The sequence below is a fragment of the Ixodes scapularis genome, unplaced genomic scaffold (assembly GCF_016920785.2).
Source record: "Ixodes scapularis isolate PalLabHiFi unplaced genomic scaffold, ASM1692078v2 PGA_scaffold2__306_contigs__length_199485367, whole genome shotgun sequence".
NCBI classification, from domain to species: domain Eukaryota; kingdom Metazoa; phylum Arthropoda; class Arachnida; order Ixodida; family Ixodidae; genus Ixodes; species Ixodes scapularis.
The window spans coordinates 87,482,057-87,495,727 of record NW_024609857.1 but is presented as its reverse complement, the minus strand read 5'-3'; the positions used below and the strand labels follow the sequence as shown (position 1 = coordinate 87,495,727).

Genomic DNA, 13,671 nt, shown 5'->3' with positions numbered 1-13,671 from the left:
TCTTTGTTTCAAAAGTAACAAGAGGGGGAAAAATGAAATGACATAGAAAACCGTTACATCGTCTGTGCAACCGGCAAAAAATAATTATTGCCGAGAGCGTCCGCGACCATCTTGCAGACATTTTTCCGAACTCAGTTTTTGTGGCGGCGGATAGGGATTTGATGGTCGACAGAGCAGAGGACAGCGACAACGGAGCGAAAGAGGTTTTAAGCAGTGCTACCGAACGGTTTCAGTGATTTTTGCGTGGACACAGATTCAGAGTAGGGTGGTACTGAAATCCGGTCGTAAGGTCTTTTGAGCTTGGCAAGCGAGCTATAGTAGCGACATGGGCTAGATCATCAGTGCGACAGTGTGCCCAGCAGTTTCTTTGCGATTTTGGAAATTCTTCGTGAAATTTGAGCAAATGCTAGTGAGAGGTCTGGTTCCACATGGAGAAACGACTGTTTGTTTTGCCTGTTGCAAAAGCTGAAAATGTCAGTCCCCACAGGTATGCACAATGGCAAGGAGGACAGGAGAACTTTTCGAGAAGCTTGTTTGAAAAGAGGTGCAGCTCGCACTACTTTTTCAACAAAAATGTTTGCTATTTGTCGAGAACTGCCCACATTATCTCTCCGTCATCCCTGCAAATCTTTGACAAAGGGCTGAATATTGAACTAAGCGAAGTAAGTTTAGGAAAGCATGCTATGCTTCCTTTATAGCACCTTATTAACAAGTTTACGTGTTTTGCATTTAGTATTGTGTTGTTTTGTTTGCAGGCAAAGAAGTCCTAAGCATCGTGTCCAAAGCAGGAAGTGCTGGTGCGAATCTCAGCTCTAGAAAGACGACATTCTGTGTTTACTTTTATTTTATCATTTAAAAACAATTTATTCATGAGTATTTGCCACCTGCTCAGTATGGCAATAATGTTTTTTTTTTGTTTTTTTTGTTTTTGTCTTGCTTTCATCTAGTCATCAGTTGTGAACATTTCTTTTAGAACCTTTTCCTAATCATGTGTTCCAGACAGGTTTTTAAGCTTTTTATAGCTCTATTTTTACTTTTGCAACTTGAACATTTATAGCTGCTCGGTATGAGAATGCGGAGAGCTCAAACTCCTCTGAAACGCCCTCGCGGTTGAAGTAGGATGTGCACGTTTGAGAACATTTATTAAATTATAATAAAGAGAAACAATTTTTGTATGAAGCGAGTCCACTGTAACACCGCAAGATGACATTTTAGTTCTTGTAGCATTCATTTTAATGAGAATGTTTGTGAGCAGGAAAAATAATTATGCTTTCTTTCATGATGGCAAGCTTTTTCCACCAAAATTAGTGCTAGCATTCTCGGTGCTATTTTTTATGTACCGCAAATTGGGCTTAAAATGGACGTCAACTCATAGAGAATTTTTTTTTATTATCTTTTGATCTATATAATGTCGTGTTTTCAAACTTTTGCACCCTACTCCAATCGCCAGGGCTACATTCTACCAGAGTTTGAGGTCGTTGTGATGTATAGTTTATTTTTGCGGTAGAGAAACACTGTTGAGTTTTCTCGCCCCTTTCTTTAATTATGTGAGCTTCATAAACCCAATTTACAGGCCTTCAAGCTTCTTCGAAAGTGTGAGTTTTTTTCATAATTGTTCACTTTAATTTTTTTTTTAGAGGGAAAATAATTTTAACTGCATAGTCTAGCAATATTGTCGCTGCTCATGTACACTTCAATGTTCCAAATTTGGAGAGTCAATAAATGTACTCATAAACATGTACCAAACTGTTTTCTTTCACAGCAGGGGTAGACTGCGATTAATCACCTGGGAATCATGGTGTTCGGCGCAAAAAAAACAACGGACATAAGAGAGAAAACAGATATACAGGTGCCACTCACAACTATATATATTTGAAAAGTTCAGAAAAACAGGAATACATCTATCGTCATCTTCATCACGTCCACGCATGCGCTTAGCCATGTAATATACGCCTCATCTAACACATGGCTAAGCGCATGCGTGGACGTGATGAAGATGACAATGTATGTATTCCTTTCTTTCTGCACTTTTCAAGTACAGTTGTGAGTGGCACCTGTATGTCTGTTTTCTCTCTTCTGTCCATTGCTTTTTTGCGCCTTACACTATGATTTCCAACGTTCACCAACTAGCCCAACTACAAGCTCTTCTAAAATTAATCACCTGTATGGTAGCTTGTTTGTGCTGTGCTAAATCTGGTGATGGTTGTATCCCACACTTTCTACCAAGGAAACACTTTTTTCTTCAATTAGTGGTATGTCGAGTGGCATTATGGCTAAGCTGAATAAATGAATTTCTGATTATTCCTCCCCGGGAAAGTGTGAGGCGCACACAGCTGTTTATGTTCAGAACAAGTGTCTTTCTATATTTATGATTACATCTGTTGTCACAAAGAAGCATTGTGATGGTTTAGTGTTCAATATTTTAAATTATTATGCCTCTCACAAACACACTCTGTTCAATTACTGGGACAACCAGTATATGGCCAAACAGGTTTGACAAGTTTGGGAGAATGATAAACATAGATCAACTTTTGTTTGCTTGTTTATCATTCTCTGCTTAGATCTCACTTGAAACTTTGGGTGAACAGTGCAAAGATATTACAATAATCATAAATTAAAAGGCCATTTGGAGTAGAATCCTTTTCTGACATATATGTACAGACGTGGAAAGATTCAACGAAGCCACAGGAGCGTGCAGCCTCGAGATACTCGCGCACTTCATGACGGCAGCGAAAAGAACTAGTATCGATGGCTGCTGCAGCTAGCTGTGAAATTAGCTGCTGTCAGCATCCGTTAAGATGACCTGCTCTGCCGCCCTGCTACTATACTAAAGACCATACGCCTAGAGTGGCACTCCCTACACTGCATCTCGATAAGGCTGGTTATCTGTATCGAATAAGCTGATCGTGTGTACTTGGTATTGCGGAACGCAACATAATGTCTTTCCTTTTTGTTTTCGCTACAGTTCCAGTGAAGCACAATAAGCTTTGATTCACATCACGACAACCATATTGAACCAAAAGCATGCATCGTTGCAAATAATGTTCTTGAAAAGCGCATTGTCTGTTCAGCTGACAAAACATTTCAATGTCAGTGTACAGTGCGCCACTTTAGGCAAATGACTGTCAGTACGGCAGCAGTGCAGGTCATATAACTGGGTGTAGATAGTCGCTACTCTCGCAATCTGCCAGTATTAGAGGGGATAGTTCCCCACGCCACCGGCAGGACGCGCACACATAGTTCGAGGTTGCACGCTACTGTAACTTTTTTTTTTTTTTTTTTTTTACGATTGTATTAGCAAAAAGCGCACCTAGCTTGGTCAGTGTTCACGAAAAAAAAATGCAATTGCTCTTATGAAAAAATGTTTGGAGGGACTGTTAAGAGTCACGAAGACAAACCATACATGTCTGTTTTATTTAGTTTTTTCACTGGTGTGGAATATTGAAATGTGTTAATCTGCTGTTTTGAAAAGGTCTAATAATGATTGTGCCTCACATTTTTATGCTCATTGCAAAGCCCCCATCTTCTGAGTAAACAATACTCAATAATAGCAAGGGTGTCATTGCTGTGTAGAATTGTTTTGGCCCACCATATATTGTTTCAAGGAGTGTTAAAGCTTGTGAAACAGAAGAGAATGTTACTGCACTGGTGAAATGTCTGCAAAGTTTGGAGGAACACTTCTGAACCATAAAGGCATATATATACTGTGTGTAGGGCACATCTGAACTAAGGCTGCTTCAAACACTAATTTGACTGTGTTGCAGGGCTTGCACCTTGGTAAGACGACTGAGTTACCGTACGTGACAGGTGTTGCCATGGCAATTCACCGTCTCTCGGCAACAGCCCTGGCAATGCAGTCAAACACAACTGTCTCAACCAGACTTTTACAGTATATATTTATCTTCATGGTTCAGAACACTCCTCTGAACATTTGGCATATATTTTGCTGTAGTCGGTGACAGGTCAAGAACCAAGTGGAAGCTCCTCCCACCTCTTTCCTCTTTAGTAGAGCGAACGCTGGAGAGGAGGCGACCTCCTCTCCAGCGTTTGCTCTGCTCAAGTGGAAAGAGGTGGGAGGAGCTTCTACTTGGTTCTTGACCTGTCACCGACTATAATGTGGTAATAATATGTTTTTCGAATGTTACTATAACGTTTACCAGAATATTATTTTAATGTTTTGTAAACATTATATTTCTGTTGTAATAACGCTGCGTAAAAAATTATTTATGTTGTACAAATGTTACTACAATGTTTACAGTAATGTTATGCTAATGTTTTCCGGACATTGTATTTACGTTGCAAAAATGTTTTCTTAGTGTTCAAATAACGTTTATCAAAACGTTATAAGAATGTTCTGCCAAACGTTAAAATAGCTTTATACAGGCGGACATTAAGAACATTCCTCGAACGTTTGGGACGAACATAAAAATAACATTATTCTAATGTTTTCGTGTTACCTGAGATATTGTATTGACTGAACAAAACTCCCAAAAAAGGGGGGGAAAAGAAACCCATTGACTATAGGAATTTGTTTTAATGGCTTTTGAAACAGTGAAGATATCAGTATATTAAAAACCAGAAAATACGGCGTATAGTATACGAAGATTAACATAATAAGGCCAGGAATTCAAACAACCGTTTCCTTTCCCCCTCTTTATGTGCTTATGTAGAAATATTTACAGAGGCTTACGTACAATCTTACCCGGTTCAATAGTTTTCTCCAGATATATATCATATCAGCTTGATAGCCTGTTTTCATTGTTTCATTCTCCAGCAATAACAACAATTCCAAGGGTGGTATCCCGGCTGGTGTTCTACTGTTCCAAGCACGCTTGCAGGCGCGTTAAGTAACCAACATAACGTTGGCAGCATCCGCTTGCAGGCCTTTCTCAAAAAAAGCTGCCATCTTGAGTATTCGTGCATAACGGGGGGTGCTTTGCTCGCTCTCCGAAGCGACTAGCACGCACGTGCTTGGCTGCCTAATTTGCCTAACGTGCCTAATTTGGATTGGTAAACAGATTGCACATCACCGTATGGGCCACGCTTGAAAACTTTTAAATTCACGCTGTCTTGTAATTTGGACTTCGAAAACTCGCTTTTCTTTACAGCGTTGCTCTGTTTGTGCTGCCATGTGATCCATTAGGGTGGATTTGGAACATAGCCATGGCTAATAATGCATAAGAGCAACTGTAAAGATTGTTTTTCCCCATTTATTGATAGCAATTAACTCGCCGGCACAGCTCGATGGTCCAGAACTCCGTGGCCGATATATGATGCAGACATCTACGCACGACACACCAAGCTTCAAAACTTTGCCGCGGCGCCGATTTTTGATCGGCATGCAAGCGTACGAAGGCACAGAGACGCAGCTCCTCGGCGTGCCAAGGAAGCTTTGATCACGCCGCGAGACCGGTGAAATTTGCTTTCGACGAGTTGTGCATTTTTCCTGCGGCACTGCACTTCCGTAAAAATTTCCACGTGTTCTCAACGGCGAGTCTCACGGCTTACAAGAGTATTAAAGAACTTCTTCCGGCGAATGACGACGAACGAGTACGAAAGTGTCTTCAGTATGCTGCCGACTGCCACCGCAGCGCTCCCGAAACGCGATTTTTCTAGATGTAAGATGACCGTCGGTGGCCGTACTCGCGGAACGGGGATGCCGGGAATGCGCGATCCAGCAATTGAGATCAGTTAGGGTGCCTCAGTTCTTCTGTTTAGGGTGACGCCACCTTTGTAGTACCCGATACCGACAGCACGCGCCCACGGTTAAGATACAAAGAAATCGACGAAAACAAAATGCCGCCATAGCACAGTCAGCGCCACAAACACGTGCAGGTAAACGCTCCTTCACGCGCTTCTGAACAAAAAAAAAATAAAAGTGGGGGACCATATGGCCAGATGTCTCCACCCTAAGCAAAGCGCACATGAAGTCACCCCAAAAATCAGTGGTTTGAGGCACCCGATCGCTCGTCACAGCGCCCATGACTAGTAGCCCCTTCCCTAATAAACAACGAGCGCTCGGCGCGCGTTTGCCGAGCGGATTCTTGTTCCCAGTGGGGCGCTCGCCGAGCGGCTCCAACCGATCCCTGGGAAAGTGGCGGAACGCGTGGAGCGATCCGAAGTAGTTCTCCGAGCAGCCTTTTTCAGAGGAGCACGATATGTAATCCCTCGCAACATTTCAGTTTCGTTACGAACGTTCGCGCGGGAGAGTGAAGGAGTTTCGCGGCTTTTTTGTTTCTTGTTGTGCTTGCTTTCGTGCCTCTCGTAATGACCCACTCGCCCGAGCATACTGCGGCGATGACATCGTTGCAGTTAATTTCAAGAGGTAGGTCTAACGAAACGGAGTGACAGCGTAATCAGCGACAGCGACGAAGATACCAGCTAGCTCCAGCTCGAGTGACGACGAGGCAGCCGTTCTCGGAGAAGTGTTCGAAGGCAACACGCCAAATACTCTGCAGATGGAAGTCGCCTTCGGAGATGACGGATCGTTTTACGGCGTACGTGTTTGCTATTGCTTAAATCCTACGGTTCGTACAAGTACTTATAGTTGTCTTCATCAAAATTATATAACTAAAAAAAAAAAATTGTGTCTAAACGTCGGAGTCACCGTTAATCAAGTAGTAAACAATCAAATTTCGTCAAAGCATGAAGTTCTGGTCGGAACTTTATGCTTTCAGCAAGATAGCAATGGAAACCGAAACTGTTAAAAAGCGAGGGCAGACGCTCTGAAAGCGGTGGCGCTGGGAGCGTTACGCTGGATTTGCTCCGCAGCGCGTGCCACTGGGGTGGATCACATAACCGATCGCTCACGAACCTCACGAAGGCCGAAGGCCAACCTCTACGACCGCTAGCACGGAGCGCTCGGGATCTGCTAGAGGAAGCGGCTATAATTTTCCAACGATCTTTAAAATTGAAACATCAACAGTTACGTTACAAACGGTAAAAATCTCCCTTAGAGCAAGTTATTCTAAACGGCGGAGCTGCTGAGCGCAACCGCTGGTGGGCGGAGTGCTCGGTGCGGAGTGTAGCGGAGGTAGCGGAGTGAGGTGGGCAGCGACTCGGGTGACCCTAGAGACTCTAGCTGAATCGGTCTGATTTGTAGCTGTGCCCTTGTCAGAAATCACGTTTGGGGTGCCCGTGGTGTCTCTCTGGCTTCGAACGTTGTGCCCGAATCCTCTCTCGCGGTGTTCATTCTCGACAACTCGATTGAGTGTCTGAGGATGAGCTCAAGGTGGAAGAAAGCACGGATTCTTCGGGAGGAATATAGGACCGTCATGCGGGACATCGCGGCCAGCACCGCCGCGACCGCCACGCCGTGCATGAACATTGGCGCTGCTTCTTCCGCAAACGTTTCTCCGTCCGAGTCGTGCGCAAGTACTTCCCCAAGCAGCAGTGAAGCTGAAAGTGATCACGACTCTAACAGAGATGACCTGCCGACCGAGCAAAGGATGCAGGACTCTCCGAAGGAGATGAGCAGCGACTCCTGCTCAGACGTCGATGCCGAACCCTCTCCCGAGCAACCCGAGCCTTCGGCCACGGAGGAACTGGCCACCGTAGGGCGAAGATTTCATCTTACGCACGGGGCCGTCAACGCCTTTGCGGCCTCACTGCGAAGGTTGGGCCATGACGTTCCGAAGGACGCCCGGACCATCTTGGGCACGGAAAGAAAGGCTCAACTTGGGCAGGCCAACACCTTCATTCATTTCGGCTTAATGAAAGGCCTTACGGAATCGCTGGGTGATGCTCTCCTGCCGCAAAAGTTGCACCTTCAAGTGAGCATCGATGGACTGCCGCTTTTCAAGAGCTCCAGCGTCGGCTTCTGGCCCATTCTTTGCCGTGTGACTAACTGCGGCGATTCTACACCTTTCGTGGTAAGCCTCTTCTGCGACTCGGGCAAGCCACCGAACCTCGAGACCTTCCTTCGGCCTTTCTTAGACGAGGTACAGGAGCTGAGGCACACACATTGACGTTCTCTTGACAGCAATGGTCTGTGATGCCCCGGCCAGGAGCTTCGTGAAGCAAATCAAGAGCCACGCTGGATACCACGGTTGCGAGCGGTGCTCCCAACGAAGACAGTACGTTGAAGGTCGAGTTACCTTTCCCGAACTCAATGCGCCACTTCGCACAAACGAGACATTTCGAGATCAAGCGGATCCAGCACATCACATCGGTGACTCCCCAGTTGCTGACCTCGACGTGAACATGATCACAATTTTTCCCCTTGACTACATGCACCTGGTATGCCTTGGCGTGATGCGTCGCTTGTTGAGAAGTTGGACCTGTGGTCGTGGAACACTAAGTGTTGGTCAACAGCGTGACCTCAGCAAAAAACTTGTGGCCTGCGCCAAGGAGTTCCCGTCGGACTTTCAAAGAAAGCCAAGAGGTGTGGATGAACTAGATAGGTGGAAGGCCACAGAACTAAGGTCTTTCCTTCTTTATGTGGGACCTGTAGTGCTGAAGTCTCTTCTTCCAAAGACCCTCTACGAACATTTTCTCCTTCTCCACGTGGCCATCAGGATCCTTGCGTCACCAGCATACTACGTTTGCCACAACAGTTTTGCAAGAGGCCTGCTGCGCTACTTTGTGCAGCAATTTGGCACTTCCGCACTTTATGGGCCTAAACAGCTGACCTATAATGTACACACCCTCAGCCACCTTGCTGAAGAGTGCTTGATACATGGGCCCCTTGATGCGTTCAGTGCGTTTGGTTTTGAGAATTTTCTTGGTAAGCTTAAGAGAATGCTGCGCACTCGCAACAACCCCCTGGCTCAGGTTAGTCGCAGACTTTCCGAGCATGCTGGACCCGCATCATTTCCGACTGCAACCAAGGCTCATGTCATCAAGGAAGGACAGTGTTACCTGTTGAATGACCGACCAGCTGTCATTGTCAAGGTCTGCAGGATCAGCTGTGAAGTAGCAGCTTTGACAAATCCGAGAGATTTTTTCACGGCCCCAGCGCACTCGTCTGCAATCGAAATCTACAGGACAGACGTCCAGAGTACAACCACTAAGTCATGGCCACTGGATGCTGTCAGAAATGCCCCAAGATGCCTGCAGCTGCCCTACAAGAAGGGATTTGTCGTAACACCACTGCTCCACCTTCAGGGATAGTTCTACCTGTGCTACCATATGACAAATTGCCTTGGATTCGCCTGCAGCGTGCACCATGGCTGTCTTCTGAATGCATAAACCTGCCAGTCATCTCGTATGTTTAGTCTTCAGGTGCGATCAGACATTTTGAGGAGTGCTCGCAGGGGATCAGTCACCGAGTGGGCTAAAGCGCACACCCAACTCAAAGCATGTGGAGTGAAAGCTCATGGTGCAGGACCTGGGTTCGAGCCCCGCCCTTGCCTATTTTGATCTGGATGAGCATCGTACCGGCGTGTGGTCGTGTATCGTTACTGTGGGATGCACGTTGAAGAACCCAGGCTAGCAGTCGTACTGCACTGACTAAATTGCTCATCTACAGCCTAGACCAGGGTTTCTCCAACTGGCAGAAAGAATTTTCGTCTGTCGAAGAAGGAACGTTGGAGCCCTGGTGACATTCTCTGGAGGAATTTGAAGTCCGTCTATCTCGAGTTGTCGGCTTTGCGTGTGGAATCTGCTGTGCACTGTCATCCTCTGCGAGTGCAAACTCATTAGTCGTCTCAACTATTTGGTCTTCAGGTGTGTTCAGACACTTTGAGTAGTGCTTGTGCCCGTGTTGTTGTGTGCAATGGATATTGAAGAGTCCTCTTCTGTCGAAGAAGGAACGTTCGAGCCCTGGTGACATTCTCTGGAGGAACTTGAAGTCCGCCTATCTCGAGCTGTCGGCTGCGTGTGTGAAAACTGTTGTGCTGCTGTTGTCTTCTGCGAGTGCAAACTCATGGGTCGTCTCGACTATTTGGTCTTATGTGCATTCAGACACTTTGAGTAGCGCTTGTGCCCGTGTTGTTGCGTGCGATGGACATTGAAGAGTCCTCGTCTGTCGGAGAAGGAACGTTGGAGCCCTGGTGACATTCTCTGGAGGAATTTGAAATCCGTCTATATCGAGCTGTCGGCTGCGTGTGTGAAAACTGCTGCGCAGCTGTCGTCTTGTGCGAGCGCAAACTCATGGGTCGTCTCGACTATTTGGTCTCAAGTGCGTTCAGACACTTCAAGTAGCGCTTGTGCCCATGTTGTTGCGTGCAATGGATATTGAAGAGTCCTCGTCTGTCGGAGAAGGAACGTTGGAGTCCTGGTGACATTCTCTGGAGGAATTTGAAGTCCGTCTATCTCGAGCTGTCGGCTGCGTGTGTGGAAACTGCTGTGCAGCTGTTGTCTTGTGCGAGCGCAAACTCATGGGTCGTCTCGACTATTTGGTCTTATGTGCGTTCAGACACTTTGAGTAGCGCTTGTGCCCGTGTTGTTGCGTGCGATGGATATTGAAGAGTCCTCGTCTGTCGAAGAAGGAACGTTGGAGCCCTGGTGACATTCTCTGAAGGAATTTGAAGTCCGTCTATCTCGAGTTGTCGGCTTTGTGTGTGAAATCTGCTGTGCACTGTCGTCCTCTGCGAGCGCAAACTCATGAGTCGTCTCAACTATTTGGTCTTCAGTTGCGTTCAGACACTTTGAGTAGCGCTAGTGCCCGTGTTGTTGAGTGCAATGGATATTGAAGAGTCCTCGTCTGTCGGAGAAGGAACGTTAGAGCCCTGGTGACATTCTCTAAAGGAATTTGAAGTCCATCTATCTCGAGCTGTCGGCTGCGTGTGTGAAAACTGCTGCGCAGCTGTAGTCTTCTGCGAGCGCAAACTCATGGGTCGTCTCGACTATTTGGTCTTATGTGCGTTCAGACACTTTGAGTAGCGCTTGTGCCCGTGTTGTTGCGTGCGATGGATATTGAAGAGTCCTCGTCTGTCGAAGAACGAACGTTAGGGCCCTGGTGACATTCTCTGGAGGAATTTGAAGTCCGTCTATCTCGAGCTGTCGGCCGCGTGTGTGGAAACTGCTGTGCAGCTGTTGTCTTCTGCGAGCGCAAACTCATGAGTCGTCTCAACTATTTGGTCTTCAGTTGCGTTCAGACACTTTGAGTAGCGCTAGTGCCCGTGTTGTTGCGTGCAATGGATATTGAAGAGTCCTCGTCTGTCGGAGAAGGAACGTTAGAGCCCTGGTGACATTCTCTAAAGGAATTTGAAGTCCATCTATCTCGAGCTGTCGGCTGCGTGTGTGAAAACTGCTGCGCAGCTGTAGTCTTCTGCGAGCGCAAACTCATGGCTCGTCTCGACTATTTGGTCTTATGTGCGTTCAGACACTTCAAGTAGCGCTTGTGCCCGTGTTGTTGCGTGCGATGGATATTGAAGAGTCCTCGTCTGTCGAAGAAGGAACGTTGGAGCCCTGGTGACATTCTCTGGAGGAATTTGAAGTCCGTCTATCTCGAGTTGTCGGCTTTTTGTGTGAAATCTGCTGTGCACTGTCGTCCTCTGCGAGCGCAAACTCATGAGTCGTCTCAACTATTTGGTCTTCAGGTGTGTTCAGACACTTTGAGTAGTGCTTGTGCCCGTGTTGTTGTGTGCAATGGATATTGAAGAGTCCTCTTCTGTCGAAGAAGGAACGTTCGAGCCCTGGTGACATTCTCTGGAGGAACTTGAAGTCCGCCTATCTCGAGCTGTCGGCTGCGTGTGTGAAAACTGTTGTGCTGCTGTTGTCTTCTGCGAGTGCAAACTCATGGGTCGTCTCGACTATTTGGTCTTATGTGCATTCAGACACTTTGAGTAGCGCTTGTGCCCGTGTTGTTGCGTGCGATGGACATTGAAGAGTCCTCGTCTGTCGGAGAAGGAACGTTGGAGCCCTGGTGACATTCTCTGGAGGAATTTGAAATCCGTCTATATCGAGCTGTCGGCTGCGTGTGTGAAAACTGCTGCGCAGCTGTCGTCTTGTGCGAGCGCAAACTCATGGGTCGTCTCGACTATTTGGTCTCAAGTGCGTTCAGACACTTCAAGTAGCGCTTGTGCCCATGTTGTTGCGTGCAATGGATATTGAAGAGTCCTCGTCTGTCGGAGAAGGAACGTTGGAGTCCTGGTGACATTCTCTGGAGGAATTTGAAGTCCGTCTATCTCGAGCTGTCGGCTGCGTGTGTGGAAACTGCTGTGCAGCTGTTGTCTTGTGCGAGCGCAAACTCATGGGTCGTCTCGACTATTTGGTCTTATGTGCGTTCAGACACTTTGAGTAGCGCTTGTGCCCGTGTTGTTGCGTGCGATGGATATTGAAGAGTCCTCGTCTGTCGAAGAAGGAACGTTGGAGCCCTGGTGACATTCTCTGAAGGAATTTGAAGTCCGTCTATCTCGAGTTGTCGGCTTTGTGTGTGAAATCTGCTGTGCACTGTCGTCCTCTGCGAGCGCAAACTCATGAGTCGTCTCAACTATTTGGTCTTCAGTTGCGTTCAGACACTTTGAGTAGCGCTAGTGCCCGTGTTGTTGAGTGCAATGGATATTGAAGAGTCCTCGTCTGTCGGAGAAGGAACGTTAGAGCCCTGGTGACATTCTCTAAAGGAATTTGAAGTCCATCTATCTCGAGCTGTCGGCTGCGTGTGTGAAAACTGCTGCGCAGCTGTAGTCTTCTGCGAGCGCAAACTCATGGGTCGTCTCGACTATTTGGTCTTATGTGCGTTCAGACACTTTGAGTAGCGCTTGTGCCCGTGTTGTTGCGTGCGATGGATATTGAAGAGTCCTCGTCTGTCGAAGAACGAACGTTAGGGCCCTGGTGACATTCTCTGGAGGAATTTGAAGTCCGTCTATCTCGAGCTGTCGGCCGCGTGTGTGGAAACTGCTGCGCAGCTGTTGTCTTCTGCGAGCGCAAACTCATGAGTCGTCTCAACTATTTGGTCTTCAGTTGCGTTCAGACACTTTGAGTAGCGCTAGTGCCCGTGTTGTTGCGTGCAATGGATATTGAAGAGTCCTCGTCTGTCGGAGAAGGAACGTTAGAGCCCTGGTGACATTCTCTAAAGGAATTTGAAGTCCATCTATCTCGAGCTGTCGGCTGCGTGTGTGAAAACTGCTGCGCAGCTGTAGTCTTCTGCGAGCGCAAACTCATGGGTCGTCTCGACTATTTGGTCTTATGTGCGTTCAGACACTTCAAGTAGCGCTTGTGCCCGTGTTGTTGCGTGCGATGGATATTGAAGAGTCCTCGTCTGTCGAAGAAGGAACGTTGGAGCCCTAGTGACATTCTCTGGAGGAATTTGAAGTCCGTCTATCTCGAGTTGTCGGCTTTTTGTGTGAAATCTGCTGTGCACTGTCGTACTCTGCGAGCGCAAACTCATGAGTCGTCTCAACTATTTGGTCTTCAGTTGCGTTCAGACACTTTGAGTAGCGCTAGTGCCCGTGTTGTTGCGTGCAATGGATATTGAAGAGTCCTCGTCTGTCGGAGAAGGAACGTTAGAGCCCTGGTGACATTCTCTAAAGGAATTTGAAGTCCATCTATCTCGAGCTGTCGGCTGCGTGTGTGAAAACTGCTGCGCAGCTGTAGTCTTCTGCGAGCGCAAACTCATGGGTCGTCTCGACTATTTGGTCTTATGTGCGTTCAGACACTTTGAGTAGCGCTTGTGCCCGTGTTGTTGCGTGCGATGGATATTGAAGAGTCCTCGTCTGTCGAAGAACGAACGTTAGGGCCCTGGTGACATTCTCTGAAGGAATTTGAAGTCCGTCTATCTTGAGCTGT

The 13,671-nt window shown here is 47.0% G+C and overlaps 1 protein-coding gene across 1 annotated transcript; it reads left to right on the top strand.

Annotated features, from left to right (window-relative positions):
• Positions 1 to 7,983: 7,983 nt before the first annotated feature.
• On the top strand, positions 7,984 to 9,111 carry LOC120836908. Its single transcript, XM_040206009.1, has one exon. The coding sequence runs from the start codon at positions 7,984 to 7,986 to the stop codon at positions 9,109 to 9,111; it is 1,128 nt and encodes a 375-aa protein (XP_040061943.1).
• Positions 9,112 to 13,671: the final 4,560 nt, after the last annotated feature.